The sequence below is a fragment of the Candoia aspera genome, chromosome 3 (genome assembly GCF_035149785.1).
Source record: "Candoia aspera isolate rCanAsp1 chromosome 3, rCanAsp1.hap2, whole genome shotgun sequence".
Lineage (NCBI taxonomy): Eukaryota > Metazoa > Chordata > Lepidosauria > Squamata > Boidae > Candoia > Candoia aspera.
In genome coordinates this window covers 26,364,906-26,383,852 of record NC_086155.1, presented here as the reverse complement: position 1 = coordinate 26,383,852, position 18,947 = coordinate 26,364,906, and the positions used below count along the sequence as shown (strand labels likewise).

The 18,947-nt window shown below is 38.9% G+C and overlaps 1 protein-coding gene across 1 annotated transcript in view; it reads right to left on the bottom strand.

Annotated features, from left to right (window-relative positions):
* Nucleotides 1-18,947, bottom strand: part of ARHGAP40 (Rho GTPase activating protein 40) — a 55,858-nt gene that overhangs the window by 32,683 nt on the left and 4,228 nt on the right. The window contains exons 3-4 of the mRNA XM_063299814.1: nt 4,636-4,774; nt 2,178-2,294 (exon numbers count right to left, since the gene is read on the bottom strand). Of these exons, the coding sequence (XP_063155884.1) occupies nt 2,178-2,294; nt 4,636-4,774 (256 nt within the window). The remainder of the gene's footprint in view (nt 1-2,177; nt 2,295-4,635; nt 4,775-18,947) is intronic.

Sequence of the window (18,947 nt, the reverse complement as noted above, 5' to 3'; positions counted from 1 at the left end):
AAAAATAAGTCCACCAAAGAGTTGGTGGGTTGTTCAGGTCCTGTGAATATACCTATTAGGTGCTATTTCAAAATCTTTCTTCCTCCACTATAAAATTCTAGGAATATGATGGACCACTGAACAGCAGAACCCCTTAACTACGTTTGTGTTTATTTCCTGTTATCCAAAGTCTCTTCATGGTGAGCCTAATACAAAACACACTAGATCCAGCTACAATAGAAAAGGGTTGTGGGAATCTGCTTATGGTTTAGCATCTTATGTGAACCAGGCGAACATGTTAAAGTGTGGTTTGTTTGGTCAAAGTATATTATTTGAACCCACTCTGTTCTGTCAATCAGATTTATGGTTTAGTACGTTCCAAAAATCTAGTCAATGTGTTGCAAATGCCATCTAATTTTTTTTATTTTCTTCAGTGTGAAGTTTGGAGGAACTGAGGTTTTTTTGCTTGAAATAGAGAAGTGCATCTAGATAAAGTTTTAGAATTCTGTCCTGAGAAGCTACTTACTCTCAAATTTTTATTCGGAAGCAGTAGAGATCACGTTTTAAGAGTCTCGGTCTTGGAGCTGAAATATGTCAAAACATCGGTTTTGAAGTGGAATCTTCATGGCTGCTTTAAACCCTCCTCTCTCAAAATTCCTCTGCAAGTGTCACTCCATTTCATGGGCAGGCTAGATTCTCACATTGCACTGGGCCATAACGCAGTTTGTTTGGTTTGAGCTTGACTGCAGTTTATTCAGAAAAACATGACGAGACATCCTCAGAAGTCCTGCTTTGGCTATCTCCTCACACTAGATGTGACCAGTAGCTATCCATTAGGAGTCTTCTGAGTCAATGTTCACTACACTCCAGCTCTGGAATGCTCCCCCCAGGGAAGCATACAGCACTTGTCCTCTCTGCAGCACCAGGCAAATAGGCTTTTATTCTCTCATGTCTTTGGACGTATTGTATGTTTCATACTTTGATTTTTATCCTGAAATTGAACTTTTTTTAACCAAATTATGCTTTTATTCTGATGGGTATTTTTAACAATTATTTTAGGTTTTTAAATTCTCAAAATGTGAATTTTAGAATTTTGTTTTGAAACAAAACAACCTAACTCTTCTTAGGGCCTTTCCTTGCTGAACTGAAGTGCCCTCCACCCATTCTTGAGTTGGCTGAAAACTACACAGGCATGACATTCGCTGTCCCCACTGTTGATCCCTGTCCTGCTTATACTGCCTATGCTCCCAGCATCTACCCATTCCCTGACTGTCTTCCAAAGTAATGAGTGTGGAAGCCTAACACCTTGAAGCTGTCCTTGGACAGTGTCAGAAAAAGGGGAAAGCCAACTACTCTAACAATGGTACAGCTAAATACGGCTTAACCTTATTTCACTCATGGGCTGGGGATGAGATTTAATTTTTTAAAATTTATTTTTATCCCACCTTTCTTATTATAATAAATAACTCAAGGGGACGAACATACCTGATACTCCTTCCTCCTCCTATTTTCCCCACAACAACACCCCTGTGAGGTGAGTTGGGCTGAGAGAGAGGGACTGGCGCAAGCTCATCCAGCCAGCTTTCATGCCTCAGGCAGGACTAGAACTCACAGACTCCTGGTTTCTAGCCCAGCACCTTAACCACTAGACCAAACTGACTCTGACTAGACCAGACTGACTGAGATGAAGGCAACATCTTGGGGACAGGGAGAAAAGAAGTTGCCAGGGCAGGTTTGTTACATAATTGGGTGCAATTGGGAAAATACTTTATACTTGATTTAATAGTGAAAATGTAGGAAGGAAGAAATGGAGAAAAGTTTACTACCCTAAAAATAATGAGCACCCATTCTGGCTCAATGAGTAGTAAAAAGTGTTGCGAACAGTAGAGGAATAAAATATGCACCAATCCCACCAGAACAGAAACCAAGAAGAATGTACTAAACAATTATTGTAAGTTGCAAGCTTAAGAAATGGAAATTAAAAACATACCTAAAAGTCCTTGCAATCTCCCTTCCCCCTCCCCAGATCCCCACTGAGTAATGAGATAGCTCTGCACACAAAAGCGATCTACATCAACCATCAGAAGCTGATTTGAAACAAGATGTAGAGATGGATTAATTTCAGGGCCAAATACACAGAGAGAAGGGGCAGCTGTTCAAGGTTTGTCTTTAAACAAAACTGCAAAGGACTGGTTAACCTGACAACAATGTCTGAAAATGCATGAATAGTTTCTGCATGAAGTTTGGTCATCTTGTGGAATGTCACCAAGTCAGTTTCTGAGCTTAGAGAAATCACACCACAGCTGGCACTTAGCCTGAAGAATAAGAAACCAAATAAATGCTGCAAAAGAACCTGGATCAATGACCATCTCCTTCCGACTGTTTTTAGAAAGAATGGCACCAAAATTACAGAGCACAAACTGATGACATCTTAATCACAATCCAATTTACCTGTTGAGGTTGCTATGACACTAATTGAACAAGTGATCACTTGAATGAGTAATTGAAGTGTCGTGATATTTTCCATCGCATTTTGTGAGTGTCACAGGCTCAATTAATCATGCCTACAAATATACAACAGAGGATTCATAACCTAAAGACAATTTATAGATTTAAGTAGAAAAGACTGCAAGAACAACTTAAAATAGGCTAAATTATCTGCATTTTTTCAAAATTAATACTGATAAAGATGGAGCACGATTTCTTGATTTGCACAAAAAAGAATTTATGTCCTTTACAACAGAGAGAGAGAGACTGACTTTACAGTATTGAACTACAGAACAAGTACTCTTTTAAATAAGGTACAAACCTAGAAAAGAAACTTTGCTGACATTTATTGCTCCCTAAACAATACATAACCAACTACATTTGAGGGAAGCTAAGATTATAAGTTAGATTATACGGCATGTAAGCTAGTTGATCCAATACTGTAACAAGGTCAGCATCAAAAAGCCACCACCATTATACTAAAACACAAATATTTGGAGCTATTCAATAGACATACTGTAGTTAGAACCAACTAACAAATCGATCATATGTCACTTCTACATGGAGTACATAAAAATACTGAGACATATAGTTCCTCTATTCAGTTCTGATAGTAAATGAAGATGTTCTTGGAATTACAAACTTCAAAGTTTTGATAAAAAGGGAGGGGCACCAGTTCTTCTTGGGGGTGGCTAGTACCATAGATCTCTCCCCAACAATAAGATCTTCACCGCTTGGATTTTATACCTATTTTATCTTATTTATTGTTTTACTGTATTGTAATTTATATGTTTTTAATTTTGATTTTATTGCAAACCGCCCAGAGTCCCCTTTTTGGGAGAGATGGGCGGTGATAGAAATTTGAAAAACAAACAAACAGTTTTGAATGTTAAAAGTTACTTTGATCTTCTTCTACATCCACACACAGTGCGCTGCTTCTCCCCTACCCCATAGCCATCTGAACTCAAATTATACTGGCTATCTTACAAGAAAGTAAGCTTTCTACCATTTTTAATTTGCTGTTTGTCATTCTACCTGAATTTCTGCAAGTTATAATACTGCTCTTCCACCTTATGCCACTTCTATGCTGGTGTAAATTACCGAAGAGGAAGTAACAAAAATTAGTAAGAGCTGTACCTGCAAACTTCTGAGTGTCCAGGAGATAGGACTGGCTGCAAGATGAGCTGGGGTCTAGGAATTCGAGTTCTAACAAATCCAGACCTGCCATGCTTTCCAAATTTATCCATTTTCTTCATATATAGCCCAGATAGTTTGTCACTGCCAAAAAAGGCACCAACTAATTCATCTGTGTCCTCAAAGTATCCAGGAACAGAAGAACCTATGCTGAGAAGTTTGGATTGTTCAGCAACCAACAGCACTGAGCACAACGTGCCTCCCACTCATGCTTCAGGAATGCTACTAATTGGGCAGCAGATCCTCCTCCTTCGCTCTTACTCTGATATACACCCAGTGAGAACAGAGAGATAAAATCTAGCCAACATACCCGTGATTTCAAGTATGCAGACAGGCACTCATTCAAGAATTGTCGTCAATTGTCTTGTGCTTGAAACGCAAAGGATACCTGCCTTGTATGAGAAACTGAAGGTGGAAAGATGGGACTTGTTCTGGTGTCAGGCCAAGCAGTTTGGATCCAGAGTGTCTGCCTGCTTTCATGCTTATCTCCCATCAGCTGATTAGACACAAAACGGGAAATACCTGCCCAAACCAGACCACAGTGGTAATGACGACCATAAAATGCCCTAGCAAAAGTTGGCAGACAGTTAGTTTTGATCTTTACAGGGATGGGAAGGCTATAAATAATCTTATTTCTAAAAGGCCAAGATACATTTCTAAGATTCATTGCCATGACTGAAGATCTTGAAAACCAAGGTTGAACAGGTAAGTTCCTTAATGCACAGAACTAAAAATAAAAAGGATATGGCTGGCAACTACAGACAAGGTACAGCTGAACCCTGTAGCAACCTAACACTACAATAAATCATAACACTTCTGATTATCTCTTAGAAATAGCACTTCTGAATGCTGCTCCAATGTAAAAAGAAACTCCCTCAAAACAAAAACTAGGGTATCAGACCAAAAGGCTTGTTGTTGTTTTCAGGATTACTTTACTTGCAAAGATTCTCCATTTGGTCAGCTGGACTGCACTACCTTAGACTAACTGCAGGGAAACATCCATCTTGATTTCTGGGGGTGGAAAGAGCAATAAGGTTAAATCTACTTTCTACTCCTTCATCAGCAATTCTAATGAAGGAGGAAGTTCCAAAGAAGTCAGTGATGGAAGCTAATCCTGAGAAACAATGTATAGGAAATTGAATATAATATAAGTTGCAGTTTAAATCCTAATCAAATTCTTGTAAGAACATTGGAGAAGCTGCTGTAGCCAATATTCTGTTATCCTGATGTGTTGGCCATGTTGGTTAAATATTATAGGAGACGCATTCTCAACACAACTGGCAGCTGCCAATTTAGAGCAATCTGAGCTAGAGTAAGATCAAGAAGATAGCATATTTTAAGTAACTTTTTAGAACTACCAAGAGCAGCATTTAATACGAAACATCTGTCTTCCCCAACCTGGGCATTCTTCAAATGTGTGGGTTTCCCTCTCTGTTGCTGAGAAGCCTCGGACTTGAAGTCTACACACCTGGAGAACACTAAAACTGGAGAACGCTGAATTAAAGTACTACTTTTCAGGATGGGATATTATTTATAGGAATTAACTGAATGATCACCAGTTCACATAGTCATCATCTGATCTTTGATAATTCTGGATTAGAGCACTGAATGCCACACTGAAAACTGTAATACCTAATGTCAACTAAAATACAGTCTTATCAGTAGAGCTACTGCTACAGAGAACATCTGGCATTTAGTAGGCTCAGCATTGTCATCCTCTCCTAGCATGTTTTCTGCCAAGAAGGCATGGACCCTCCCATAGTCCAGTGATGTATCAAAGGACAGGTACACTTGTCCCCTTTCGTAACCACAAATCTCTTGAATGCAGCCTGCTTTTTATACACATATGTATCAGTTGCTTTGTGCAATAGATTGCAGGTGGATATGTGCATTGACATCAATGAAAAGGAATGTACTATGGGAAATACACAATTTTGACTTGTAATAGCCCATTAACACATACAATTTATGACTGCTGAAGCTGGCAAATGTACATAGAAACCCATCAAGAGTTTCATTATCATTTGGTAAAAATGGTTCTAATTACTTTAAACCAATCCAAAGCCTGAGGCTTTCTGGAATTTCACCAAATCCAGACTTTACCAGGAGATGTGTGCAAATGGGTAGCACCATTGTTCTCATAAGTTGGCATCCATTCACCTAATATTCTTGAAGCAATTTATTGGAAATGACCTGAAAAAGAAAATCTCTTACACAAGGACATGGCTCCGTTGGCATATGGCCATAGTCTTCAGTGTAGGATCTGATATCAAATGTGGGATCCAGACTAGCTTTAATGCTAACATCCATAGGAAAATCACTGCAAATTAAATAAAATGCCACAAGCAATTGGAATTCCAATTAATTCAGGAAAGGGATTTTTCAAAGCAACACCATCCCTACTCCTTCTGAGTGGCTCAATCTCTATCCTGCTTCTTTCTCATCTATTCTCCTCCCCCATAATCTGAGCATCAAACTTGTTTTTCCTGATTCCTCCCCCCCAACCCTAAAAGCTAGCACACAACCAATACGACCAACCTTGCCAAACCAACCAGATCCTTTCAAGCAGGGATGTGCGCTGCTTTGGATCTGAAGCCCAAAGGTGCTTTAGCACCTGTTGGCAGCTCCCTGTGGAATTCTTTCTTAGGCTCACAAAGCAGCTGTGTAACCCCAGGAAAACACACATTTGAGTTAAAACAGCTGCTGAGAGGGCACCTATACCTACTCCAAAGCATCATGTTGCACCCTGTTGGCACCTCCTTAACTCAAATGTGTATCTGAGCATAAACAGAGTGCATCTGAAGTACAGCAGATCAACCAGCATAAACTGCATTTTTAAATACACTCTGAAGTATCTACCGAGTCTCTTCAAGAAAGTCGCACATTATACTCTCCTTAACAGAACAGAAAATTATGGGCTAGCAGATACTACTATTAGATGGACTCAGAATTGGTTGAGTAACTGCACTCAAAAGGAGCTCATTAATGGCTCCACTTCAACCTAAAGATATTTATGCAAACCATCTAGAAGTCCTGTCCTTTCAGCACAAATAACTGAATAAGGAAATATAATCCATTCTGAGATCCATGTACTAGAATCATAAAGAAAATAAAATTGAGAGCCAGTTTGGTCTGGTGGTTAAGGTGCTGGGCTAGAAACCAGGAGACGGTGAGTTCTAGTCCCGCCTTAGGCATGAAAGCCAGCTGGGTGACCTTGGGCCAGTCGCTCTCTCTCAGCCCAACCCACCTCACAGGGTTGTTGTTGTGGGGAAAATAGGAGAAGGAAGGAGTATTAGGTATGCTTGCCACCTTGAATTATAAAAAAAAAATAAAGGTGGGATAAAAAAAAAATCTTAAAAAAATAGAGTCTTTGCAGAATGCAACTTGAACTATTGCAATTCTACCCAGCCAAGACAAGTTTAGGGGTTTTTTTTTCCTATCTAGAAATATCTGCTGTTGTACTTTTCCAAATTGGTAGATAATTCTTAATCCAATGTGGTAAGTAATTCTTTATTATTTTTTGTGAAGTAAATTCCTAAATATTTGACCTTCTTTACAGCAGTATGGAAGCTTATTATTTGATACTAAAGTGCAAAAGCTGGCTTGCAGCTAAACCTCAAAAAAACCAAGATTAGGGCAACCAGCTTGATTGATAACTGGCAAATAGAGGGAGAAAATGTAGAAGCAGTGAAAGACTTTGTATTTCTAGGTGCGAAGATTACTGCAGATGCTGACTGCAGTCAGGAAATCAGAAGATGCTTAATCCTTGGGAGAAGAGCAATGACAAATCTCGATAAAATAGTTAAGAGCAGAGACATCACACTGACAACAAAGGCCCGCATAGTTAAAGCAATAGTGTTCCCCGTAGTAACATATGGCTGCGAGAGCTGGACCATAAGGAAGGCTGAGAGAAGGAAGATCGATGCTTCTGAACTGTGGTGTTGGAGGAAAATTCTGAGAGTGCCTTGGACTGCCAGAAGATCAAACCAGTCCATCCTCCAGGAAATAAAGCCAGACTGCTCACTTGAGGGAATGATATTAAAGGCAAAACTGAAATACTTTGGCCACAGAATGAGAAGACAGGACACCCTGGAGAAGATGCTGATGCTAGGGAGAGTGGAGGGCAAAAGGAAGAGGGGCCGACCAAGGGCAAGGTGGATGGATGATATTCTAGAGGAGATGGACTCATCCCTGGGGGAGCTGGGGGTGTTGACGACCGACAGGAAGTTCTGGCGTGCGCTGGTCCTTGAAGTCACGAAGAATCGGAAGCGACTAAACGAATAAACAACAATTTGATACTAGCATTGTTTTTCTTCCTTTGCCAAGTTCTGTGGCAGTATTTGGGTTTTTTTCCTTTATTAATCCAATAGCACATTATTCTAGTTTTTTGTTTTTATTTTTTTGCCCTAAAAGATTTCAGTTTGTTTTTCAATTGAATTGTACAGCTTATATGTTATATTAAAGGTGGAAAAAATTCTGAAGTGATTTATCTTGGTCTGATTTTTTTACATCTCAAAAACCTGGCATTTTAACAGGGGTGTGTAGACTTTTTATATCTACTGTAGCAATGAAGGCATTGTTTCAGGACAGCATTGGTCCTCTTTTCTCACCATTGCAGGAAGAAATGGAGCTTAACATAAACGTGGAAAAAGAGCCCTTTTAAACATGCTGTGACTTTGACAACCACTATCTGAGATAAAACAACTGGCATGCCGTGGCGCCAAAAAGCATGGTAGATGAGCAAACGAGCGGCCCTTGGTGTAGATGGAAGGCCCTTATAGGGAGATGAAATGAGACACCTTTGAAAAAAGGTCAGCTACAACCAGTATAGTGACTAAAACCCAAATGACAAATGGCAAGTCAGAAATAAAGTCCAAAGATATGGTGTTGCAAGGCCCATGTGGGGAAGAGAGGGAATACAACATGTTGGCTCACTTGGTGATTAAAGATCTAGCATGGCAGCAGGTAAAACAAGAGGAGAGAGAGTTCTTGATCTCTGCTTGGATATGAGGTCGCCAAAACTTCCTAAGCAGAAGGCAGACAGTTTGAAATATTCCACAATGTCTGGCTACCTTGTCGGTATGGCAGAATTTCAATCCCTCTCTTTTCAGGGAAAGAAGAAAAGTGTTCTGGTACAATTTTGACCAGTTCCAGGAAAAGGGAAAGAATGAATTGGGAGGATGCCCTGAAGATAATCCATCCAAGTCTTCATCCAGATCAGGTTGTAAACCCCCCTGAGATCCAATGTGGTAAAAAGCCTGATTCTGTAAGTGCTCTGAAAGTTCAGCAGTCAGAAGAAAGGAATAGCAATCCATAACAGTTACAAAGTTCAGAGGCCTAAAATCATGGGCTACTCTCAGAAAGCCATCTTTCTTCTTAACAAAGGACATGGGCTGGAGATCCTGAACATGGATAAACCTTTTCTGAATGTTGTCATTAAAAAAAAATATTTTGTGGCATGGAACTTTTTGTGCCTTCCCAGGTGGAAATAAATTAAGGGCAAATGAAAATAATTTAGCCCATTATTAAGCCCAAGCAATGGGAAAGACAGCCAACGTACATAAATACTTTCAACAGCAAACTCAACTGCAGTTCTCTGTGGATTAAAATAATGAGGTAGCATTGATTTATCTGGGAATTGAATGCCACCCTACAGGTTTATTCTTTGGAAAAGAGCCAGTTTCTCTGGTGTGGGAAGGATGCAACTCTTTAAAAGCATAGGAACTAATGAGGTGAATATTAATTAGCATTCTTTAAAAAGTAACTTTCACACATACAAACAACTTTCCAGAAAAACACATATAAACTTTTAAAAACAGTAATATATAAAATGACATATTTTAAGGGAGAAAACATCTCTCCTTTACTTGTTGAAGAGGGAGGCTCTTTACGTATATCTTTCACTTATTTAGCACAAATAAAACACACAATATGTATCTGTAAAACAAAATACAAATGATCCAATTTGCAGAAAAGCAATTATGATGAAAATGCCTTTGTTTCAGAGAAAGCTTTCCTAGTACAGTGTAAAATACATTTGTTATGTATAACCTGCATTTTGGCATACTTACCTCTCCAAAAATAGGACATTTTAAGAATGCTTTTATATAGCTGCTTTCCTTCTAAACAGAAAAATCACCCTGGACACATATGGTACATATATTACTATTAACAAATATCTATACCTAGATAGAACATGCTGTTAAATACAGGGGGCACAATCAATAAACTTGCAGATTTGCAAAATAACTGGAATACCTATTTTCAGTCCACCGAATACCCTAAGACTTTCTCTGCCAAGAATGTCTCAGACCTCTTACCCGCAGGTCTACTGTACTGCTTATTTATGAAACACTAATCTCAAACATTAATTTACCTTGGTTGATCATTTATTGATTGATTAAACAAATGTATATGGCCACCCATCTTAACCAATGTAACTCTGGGTGGCAAACAAAAAGATAAAAACAAAATAAACATACAAAAAGCAATCCGAGAAATTTCTCTTACAGAAATAAACACACACATGCACGCAGACTCTGCTAACATCCTAGCCCCAAGTTTTCTAGGCCTTCCAGAAGGCCAATAGGGTCCTGGGTCCTACCAGGTGACACTGTTCACAGAGGGGACCTGGAACATACTCACTCTGCCCTATCTGATGGGTCACGCAGAAATCATCAGAGACAGGGGGTCTCACAAGTAAGGTGGCTCTTTGCCATGTAGGGCTTTAAAAGTGATAACCACCTTGAATTGTACCCAGAAACCTATTCAGAGCCAGTGCAGCTCATGTAGCAGTGGTGTTACATGGCATACCACAGTGTGTCTAAAACTTCATGGTGCCACATTCTGGACCAGCTGAAGCTTCCAAACAGTCTTCCAGGGCAGCCCCATGTAGAGTACATTGCAGTAGTCCAGCCAGGAAGTGATTAAGGTTTGAATAACCATGAGCAGTGCCTTCTGATTTCTGAATGGGTATGACTGGTGTACATGATGGATTTGTGTAAAGCCCTTCCTGACTATGGCTACCACCCACTCCCCAAACAAGAGCTGTGAGTCCAGGAGGAGCCTCGGATTACACTTTGCCGGGGGGAATGTTACCCCATCCAGAGTTAATGATGGAAGATCTCCAAACATGGAGGGGGGTGTGGAGGTAGAATGCACAGCCACTCAATTTTGCTAGGGACAGGTCAAAGCTTGTTCTACTATGTCCAGCCCTGCACAGCCTCCAAATGCTTAGAAACACCGTTTCTAGTCCTTGACATTAACCCACGTTCAGCTTAGACTGAAGATGCTTTTTTTCTTGATATAGCTTGATAGCATTTCTACACCAAACTAGTTCCCTTTGCCTTTCTTTTCCTAATCTGAATGTTGTATGGCTGGACCACACATTTTGCAGCAATAAGATAGGAAATGAATTATACCACTCTGACTAGAGTTCAAGGGTATTCTAAACTATACCCATTAAAAAAAAACAGCACCAAACTCTAGCTTGCAAAGCTGAAAAACATCAGTTAAAGTAGAATCTGATATAGCACAAAGCAAGCACCAATCCAGAGAATTCTGGCTTTGTGGGGGGTGGAGGGGCATCACCTCTCTATTCCTTGATTAGCCACTGGGGAAAGGAAAAAGAGTTAAGGCTGAGTAAATCTTTTAAATGTTCTGAGAATCCAAATCCTTGAGTATGGCTTTAGAAAAGCTATTTATACATGCAGGCATATGTATGAAGAAAAGGAAAATTTTGAATTAGCGTTATTAGATTGTCTGTATACCAGTTCATCTGCTGTATTTTGCCATCATATAAGTTTACATTACTAGTGGAGCTGCAGAACAATTTGGAAACTTTAGGGAAGGAGGAACTATTAAAATCTTTTTATGCTTCTACTAATTTGTGAATTTCTTCAGATCTACAGGCGCCCATCTCTTTTGTTGTTTCTTACATAATTTAGTATTACTTTATATAAATTTCCATTTACCTTATTTTTGTGCATTTCCAATCCATTAGCGTGGTCATTATTGCAGCCCATTTTTTGGCTCATGCATTCAGTGAGACAACTGTGATTAATACATTATAAATATTAGCAAGAGTTATTTCATTTGCACTATAAAAAGAACTACTAAACCAGGCAAAACTATTGCTCAGATTAGAATCTGTCATATAAAGTCAATCCTGAGGTTCTGACTTGTTTATGAGCTTCTTTAAAATTATGAATAATCTTTGGATAAAGGCCAACAATTGTCTTCACTTATGTATGACTACAACCAGTATATTTTTTCCCTTTTGCAGAGCTTGTATGCTATTGTTAGTTTAATAGTACACTAATAATAACAGCATTAAGCACTTTGTCCAAGTCTACAGCTCTCTTACCTAAGCTTTCCTCTTTTTTTGTCTTTCTCCTATACCACAAACACTTACTTTCAAGCAATAGTGTCCTTGCAATTCAGTGAAGGTAGGTAGGTAGAGGTACTTTGTAACTAGGCTTAAACATTTGGAATGACAGAGAGTTGCCCAATGCAAAATGACCATTTATTAAACTGGTAATGAATGCTACCATCCAATTTCCCCCAATGCCTTTCCCTTCTCAACTGGCACCAAGGCTTCTGAGCAACCATTTTTCCCAAAGGGAAGAAGAAGCAGATTAAGTTTGCTTGCAAGAACAGAAAGCAAACAAAGAAAGTGGAGACGAAAAGGAACAAACCAGTCCAGATGCAATGCAAATCCAAATACAGATCAGACTAGAGGGCACAAATGTCCATCCATCAAGCCAACCACCACCATCACATTTTTCTCCTCCCTCCTAACCCTTCCTCATACAGTACTTCATGTATTTTAGATAGTCCGAGTCATCAGATGAAGATTCCTTTTTAAAATAACTGCTCCAGTAGCTTTTTTTTTTTTTAAGTTTAGGGTGGAGCTGAGGGAGGGAGAGAAACCAACCTTGAATTAATTATAAATAAAACAGAAGAACACTGCAAGCAGGTGCTGTATGTGAGCTTCTAAAGGACTGCATTCATGTTTTTCAAGATTATTCTTTGCCTCTGCCAAGTGTGAACACATTCCACTGGTCAATAAAATATGTTTGCACATAGAAATACCTTCCATATTTCTCTGTTGTAAACACGTATTTCAGGAACAAATGCCTTCCTAATTATTTGGAGTTCAAAATGGTGCATGGATTATGGGTTCCAGAATAATCTGAATGCAGATGAATACTTCATTCAGCCAGCTTAGGTATTATTTTCAACCCCAAATGAGGAAATGGTGGGTTCGTAAGTGTGCAAGCCTTTTGTCCTTTCATACTAGCCAAAAGTGATGCCAAGTCAAGATCTAGGAAATTGTTTCCATTTGGCCCCCAACCAATTATGTTAACTCTATCTTATATTCCAGTACTCAAGCCAAGATGCATGAAAACACATCTTCTGAAATCTAAACAGCTGCTTTTCAGATCAGCTGCTGAGGATGTAAATAAGACAGCCTCACTCCTCAATTCCTACACAAAAGGACAGGATTTCCTTCTACTACATTAAAGGTGTTATTTGCAAATACTGGGTTTCTTTGAGACTCAACTGGACTAGAAAAATAAGCTTAAATCAATCTTTTTGTTTATCCATCTCTTTCCAAAAGGATATCCTTCCAGTCTCTGATACATTAAGGCCACCTGCTATTGAGTAAATAAGACTTGAAATACACTGATCCTTACTCACTTCAAAGTTTTCATATTTATCCAAGCAAAAGAACCATTTTTATTATGATTTCATTCTTTCATTCAAATGACCTTAAGCAGCATACAGTAGGATCATAAGGCAACAACAGAATCAGTAAAAATTATAAATACAACTAATTTAAAAGTAGTAAGATAATATAAATAACATTTAAGTATCGTATTTAGAACCGTAATCCTCAATAAATGCACCAAAAAGATTTAATTCAACTTTCTGTCTAGTCAAGAGCAACACATGAAGATTAGTGATATTAAGGTGTGGTTCACATGCAAACGTATGCAACTCAATCTCTTTCAACTAAAAAATATGATTTCTGACTAATTTGATGTAGAAAGCTTTTATTTAACTCTATGGTTATTATAAAATAGTTCATTCACACAAGTCAGTCACCATTTCCTGTGATGCTGCTTTCAACAGGCAATGTATATGTATATAAGAACTAATGCAGGGATTCACACTTTACACTAAAGCCCCAATATTTGTTTGGTTTTCTGTGCTTTAATGATTTCTAAGCCATGATTTGTGGCTAAGTATGATCAGTACATCTAGTCAATCATGGTTTCCTGAAGTGTATGAATTCAATAATTACCTAGCAATAAACAAAACAAACACTTCCCTCCCCTTCCTCAGACGGCAAAATGGCCAAATGGTAGATAATGACTTATTTCTCACTATTTACCTCTTTTTATTGTCCTCTCCCACTGCCAGTAAATACTTGAACCACGACAGTTAAGGAAGAACAAGGTGGTTTTAGGATATGTGTATATTTTAATTTTTTTTTCCACCCAGTACTTTCTTTAGCCAAAACGTATGCTATTTTGGATCTGCTGTAACAGACCAACACAGCTACTTCTGGAAATAAATGCTGTTAGTGCCTCCCAGTTGTGGGGATCAGCCCATCATTTGGGGCGCAGTAGCCCGCAGGTCTCTTTGAGAAAAGATATCCTCTGCTAAGGGACTAATATTCATTTGTCAGGAAATATTCGAAGCTTCCCTTAAAATATACACCACGAGATGAGAATTGCAAGAAGAGAACTTCGAGATTCTCCTATCCAAAGCTGCTTAGATTTGCCCTTAGAAAGGGATTCTAAGATGTTCCTTTCTCATTATACAATTTCTTCACTGATTACTGTCAAGTTACTTCCTGCATAAAGTACTACATTTGCAATATATATATATAGGAAGTAATTCAGAAACCAGTGGCACATCTGAAACAAGGGGGAAAAAAATCAATTTCTCTGTGAGAGGCATAATAGCCATGAAATGACTGGAATGTAGGCAAGCCTCCTAAATTAATGCCCTCACTTAGTTGCTTCCATTGTCCCAACCCCAACCCCCAAACTGGAGAATTATTGTTAGAGCCAATAGAAAAGCAGGGCCTAAACAATAATCCTGCAAATCTCAGTTGGAGTTCACTAGCAACTCTCAACCAAACTAAACTTGACTTTCATAAAAGTAATGGTTATCAAAATAGTTTAACTTTGTTTATCTACAGGAGGTCCTTACTTAGTGACTGCCTCACTAACTTTACTACCAATCCTCGCATTAATGACTTTACTTAATGACCAAGTTGCCAGTCCCAATTGTGGTCACTAAATGAGGACTACCTGTATGTCTCTCAGATTAGAAGTTAAATGATGACTGCTCAGTGTCCATTCCCTTTCCATTGTTCTTCACAGAAGTGACCCCTTGTCAAATTTCAGTACTCCAGTGAATTGAATTTCCTTCTCCTTTCACTCAGTGAATTTTTCAGAAGCAGAAGGAAGGTCTTTCTGTTCAGGAGAAAAGACCAAATGATCAATCAGTAGGGAACTATCAAGTAATGAACTTGTCATCCTTCCTGATAAAGTGACACAACATTCATATGAAGTTACATGATTGCCCAGGATAGTTATTCCTCAGTGGCTGTCATGTGGCAGATAAAAGGTTTGTGAGAAAACCACAACTGGGAATGAAGCTACTTGTTAGCTACCAGCAGAAATATTTGGTTGGATGCATCACAGCAAATCAGACTCTGAACCACCTATTGCTAGAGATTCAGGCACATAAGCATCAAAAGATTCTTGGCAACTGCCTGGACAAGTGCCTCTAGTTTTCTTGGCAACATTTTTGGTAGTAGTTTGCCACTGGCCTTTTCCTAGGACTGAGAGAGAGTGACTGGCCCAAAGTCACCCAGCTGGCTTTATAATTAAGGCAGGACTAGAACTCAGTTTCCCGATTTGTAGCCCAGTGCCTTAACCACACCACCAAACTGGCTCTCATTGCCAAGTTGATTGATTGATTACATGCCATCAAGTCACTGTCAACTCTTAGCGATCACAGAGGTAGATTTTCTCCATGGTGATCTGTCCCCAACCTGGTCTTTCAACGGTGCACCCATCAGCAATGTAACTGAGTCCATTCACCTGGCTGCTGGTTATCCTCCTCTTCTTTCCTTCCACCTCTCCCAGCATTAGAACCTTCTCCAGAGAACTAGGTCTTCTCAAAGTTAATTGCAGGAAAATATTTGTTTAGATAAGCAAATTCCTAATATCTATGAAGTCTTATAAATTTAATCAAAAAAACCAGGACAGTACAACAGGAATCAGAAGGAAATGCACTGCAAATAAGGATTACAAGGAGTTTTAAGATTCTTTGCTTCTAGAGGTGAAGGACAAGATGTTATCACTTCTCCCACACTTCCATGTATAAAAGCCAAATGGAATGCTTCAGTCAGCACTAGCAATAACACAGCATCCTCCAGTACTGCCAGTGAACAGCAGGCTAACTTGGAGGATGTGTATGATACATAGCTCTATTTTTACATCCAAAGAAATGCTGTAGTGTAGCACAGTATACACTGCCTACTGGAGCACATATCAGCATCTATCTACTTGTTCTGGGGAGGCTTTTCAACCTGGAATTGCGGCAGGCTACAGGAAGTCATGCCTCCTTCTGAAACAGTCACACAAGCACAAAGGCAACCCAGATGACCAAATATACACTTTGTTCTAGTGCAGCCTTTCTCAACCTTTTGACCCTGGAGGAACCCTTGAAATATTTTTCAGGCCTTGGGGAGCCCCTGCACATTCAGGCTTAAATATAGGCCAGAAGTTACAAAAGTATTATACTTGTTTCATGTGTAGGCCTATATATATGCATTAACAGTGTTCTTAAACTAAAAATAAAGAATGAAACTTACCTCTTCAGTGTAAAGTTGACCAAACTGAAGTAATTTTTTAAATAAATTGTGATCTCCCAGGGAACCCCTAGTGACCTCTCGTGGACCCCTAGGGTTCCACGGAACCCTGGTTGAGAAACCCTGTTCTAACAATATAAGGAAAAACTGAGAATAGGAAATAGCTTAGCTTACCATAAGCCAATTTCCTCACAGGAGAGAGAAAGGTGACTACTGAACTGGGAAAGGAATGTAGACTCTTAAAAAATGAGGAGACACTTTGTGAACAAGAACTTTGTTGGAGGATTTGTAATGGCTGGCCACCTAAGAGAGATTTAGACAGCACTGGCTGTTGAAGACTTTTTGTTTTAGTAAAGAACACTGTTGGCTGATGGTTCTGAGGTGGACTGGGAGGTTTTGATCTATGTTAGGAAGACCCCTGAAGCAGAGCAGGACATGATCCAGAGAAGAATGATTAGAGACTATTTTGGGACTTGCCTACCAGTGCAGAGGGCTCTGGAGGAGATCGAGGACAAGGACAGGAAGACCACATTCTATCAGCCAAAAATTGCTGCCTCCAGCCAGAGAAAGAGTAACTCTCTTCTTTCTATAATCCATTCTAATTATCAAAACCATAAATCATAAGTTCATTTTTTTTGTTTCATGCAAAAAGCCTATAAAGGGTTTCCAGTTAGCAATAAACTTAAATGTCTTTTCTCAAAGAAGTCAATTTGGCTATCTCAGCAAGTTCCATCATTTCCACCAACCATTCCTCCATTGTGGCTAGTGCCAAATCTTTCTATCTTTGTGCAATAGATACACATACAATACAATAATCTCACTGCAGTTATCTTACATTAAAAGAAAATTCCCATGACTTTTTTCCAACTGTTTGTCTATCAATCCCAAAAGAAAAACCTCTGGTTTCAATTTCAATTAATCTTTAAAATCCTCTGAATCAGTTTATGTACTTGAATCCAAAATTTTCTAGCTTTTATACACGTTCAAACATGATAAAATGTCTCTTCCTGTTGTTCACATTTCCAGCATAAATTTTAAGTACCTTTATACATTCTAGATAATTTCTATGGTGACATATACCAACGGTACATCATTTTGTAATTTTTTTTCCTTTCTTGCACTTTTAGTTTTCTCTTTCATGTCCTCCTCCTCTTTCCTACTTCATATTTATTTGTATTAGTTTTTAATCTTTTTTTTAAAAAATCATGCGTGTGTGTGTGAAATCTAGGCTGGAGAAACTGAAAATAAAAAGATGAGGGGGGGATGTATGAGAAGTGTTTTGCCTGGTGTCTTGCATGAAATCCTGACACAACCTCCAGAAAAGCCTGTGACAAGAACAGATGGGGAAAAGATAACAGCCACACAGCCCAGCCTAACCACAAATACTAGACTTCGGAGTTGGATAGATGCACTTCCTCTGCTCTCCACATTTATGAAATAAAACGATCATAGCAGAAACCAACCAACAGATGGAGTAGCTGCCTAGTAATCTTGGAAACAAGACTTCAGAGCTTGGATACTGCAAGAAAAAGACCAGAAAGGCTTTTTAAATGGAGCCCAAAATGATATGATCAAAGTGGATTTAAAAAGAAAGTCAAAATAGTATTCAAAAGCATCCAGTGCAATACATTTTTGCACTTAAGGCTGAAAATTCAAATGACATCATATGCAGATAAAACCTGAACGGTCCATTTGCTGTTCAGCAGAACTCTATTAGGAGCTACCAGAGACTATGTTCCTTGCCCTACTTAAGGATGTAGTCAAACCTACAAACCAAACCAGAACTTTAATATGGTTGGCCAAGCTGGCTGGAAGACAACACATTGGTACTTCCAGTTTCTTTTCTCTCCATCCTGATGTTCCTACCCTTGCATCTTTCTCTACTACCTTGAATTCCAGTTATTACATTGCCACCATTTCTTGTGGCCACAGATAGTCTAATCAATCCCCTTTCAAGCAGATTATAGTATCTTATAATACAACAGACTCCATAGTTTAACTATATGCTATGTAAAAATGTACTTCCTTTCATCCGCCCTAGATTTCCCACCAGTCCAGTCCAATAGATGATGCTTGGTTCCAGCATTATAAGAGGAAGGAAAAACAATGCTCTAAATTTTTCCTCTAAAACTCTGAAATGTTGTAAGCATGTGTCACACCTCCCCCAAATCCCTCTTTCTCTCAAGTAGCTATTCTAAAAGTTATCTCTCCCCATTCTGGGGAAGTTCCAATCACTTGGCTTCTCTAATTCAAAGGATTGTTTGCTTATTTAAAGAAAAAGAAAGTAGCACATTAATATAACTGGAAGTTATGGATGTTGGTTTTTATTGGTTTTTTAACTGTTGCTGTGAGCTGCCCAGAGTTATGGTTCATAGGATGGGTGGCCATA